Source organism: Aplysia californica, unplaced genomic scaffold (genome assembly GCF_000002075.1).
Source record: "Aplysia californica isolate F4 #8 unplaced genomic scaffold, AplCal3.0 scaffold00227, whole genome shotgun sequence".
Taxonomy (NCBI): domain Eukaryota; kingdom Metazoa; phylum Mollusca; class Gastropoda; order Aplysiida; family Aplysiidae; genus Aplysia; species Aplysia californica.
The window spans coordinates 212198-213342 of record NW_004797497.1 but is presented as its reverse complement, the minus strand read 5'-3'; the positions used below and the strand labels follow the sequence as shown (position 1 = coordinate 213342).

Genomic DNA, 1145 nt, shown 5'->3' with positions numbered 1-1145 from the left:
GACCGACCGACCGACCGACCGACCGACAGACCGACAGACCGACAGACAGACAGACAGACAGACAGACAGACAGAGAATGAGAGAAAAAAAACTCTACATGGTTAGTCATGCACTTTGACATAACTGAAGAGGTGAGAAGATAGAAGAATCGGGTGACAAAATCTTACTGCAAAGCAAACTGAGCGACCGAGTGCTAGATTCAAAAACTGTGTTTGGAAGAGATTTATTATCGTTATTGTCATTACCTCAGATTTGGTCATGCTGCATCCGGCCACTTTTTCTAGCAGCTTGACAAACCAGTCGCCATTGCAAAGACTGAAAAGAGAATTGGCTTACAATTTTTAGCATGAGTATTAAGGGAAAATCAGCTTCATGTCAAATTAGACAAAACTTTGTAAACAAACTGAAAACAAACAGCTGAAGATGAACTTGAAATGTAATCAAATTAAAATTCCATCACTGGCCAGCTCCTTTTATCCAAACAAAGTGGGAATAGGATATCATGAGGGAGAGAAAAAAATGTGAACGTTGTGTGTATGTTTGTCCTCAAAGATGGGTTTAGCCAAATAAAGTAAAACCAAAATTAGAGGGATGACACTTGTAGGGGGGGGGGTGGACAAGGAAAATATTGTTCAAAATGTAAAACTAAAAAAATTATACAACACACAAGTAATAGCCAGCCACATTAAACTTTCATTGTCCTGTCCTCCTCGTCCGAGTAAGAGGAGAGTGAAGATCAAGCAGCTCGATAGGAAGACGGAAAGGAGAACAGTTAGTCGCCATTAACAAATAACTGCAGTTAGATTTCAATGCAGTAAAACTAATATGTGCATATAGATCTAAACGAAACCTTTACTTAAAAGAGAGTAATTCTGGGGGAGGGATAGTTATCTCAATTCCAATGTTCGTACTTGAAAGTGAGAGTGTTTCTGTGGTCAAAAGCGGCTCCCAATTCTTCTTGGCACCACTCTAGAAGGTTCTTTTTGCCGATCCCCACACTGCGCTGGTAGGCGTTTTGTCCTGGGTGGATACAAACAGCGAACGGTAATGATGAACCTCATTTCCACCGAGTTTAGCCAATGTGAAACAGCATTAAGAAATGGGAACATAGTTGAAAGAAACACGTTGTATGATCTAGGGGGGGG

General features: G+C 40.8%; 1 protein-coding gene across 1 annotated transcript in view; it reads right to left on the bottom strand.

Annotated features, from left to right (window-relative positions):
• Positions 1–1145, bottom strand: part of LOC101852480 — a gene marked incomplete at its 3' end in the record, with an annotated part of 37726 nt that overhangs the window by 1330 nt on the left and 35251 nt on the right. Inside the window, 2 exon segments of the mRNA XM_013083365.2 lie at positions 246–315; positions 912–1020. Coding sequence (XP_012938819.1) covers positions 246–315; positions 912–1020 — 179 coding nt within the window.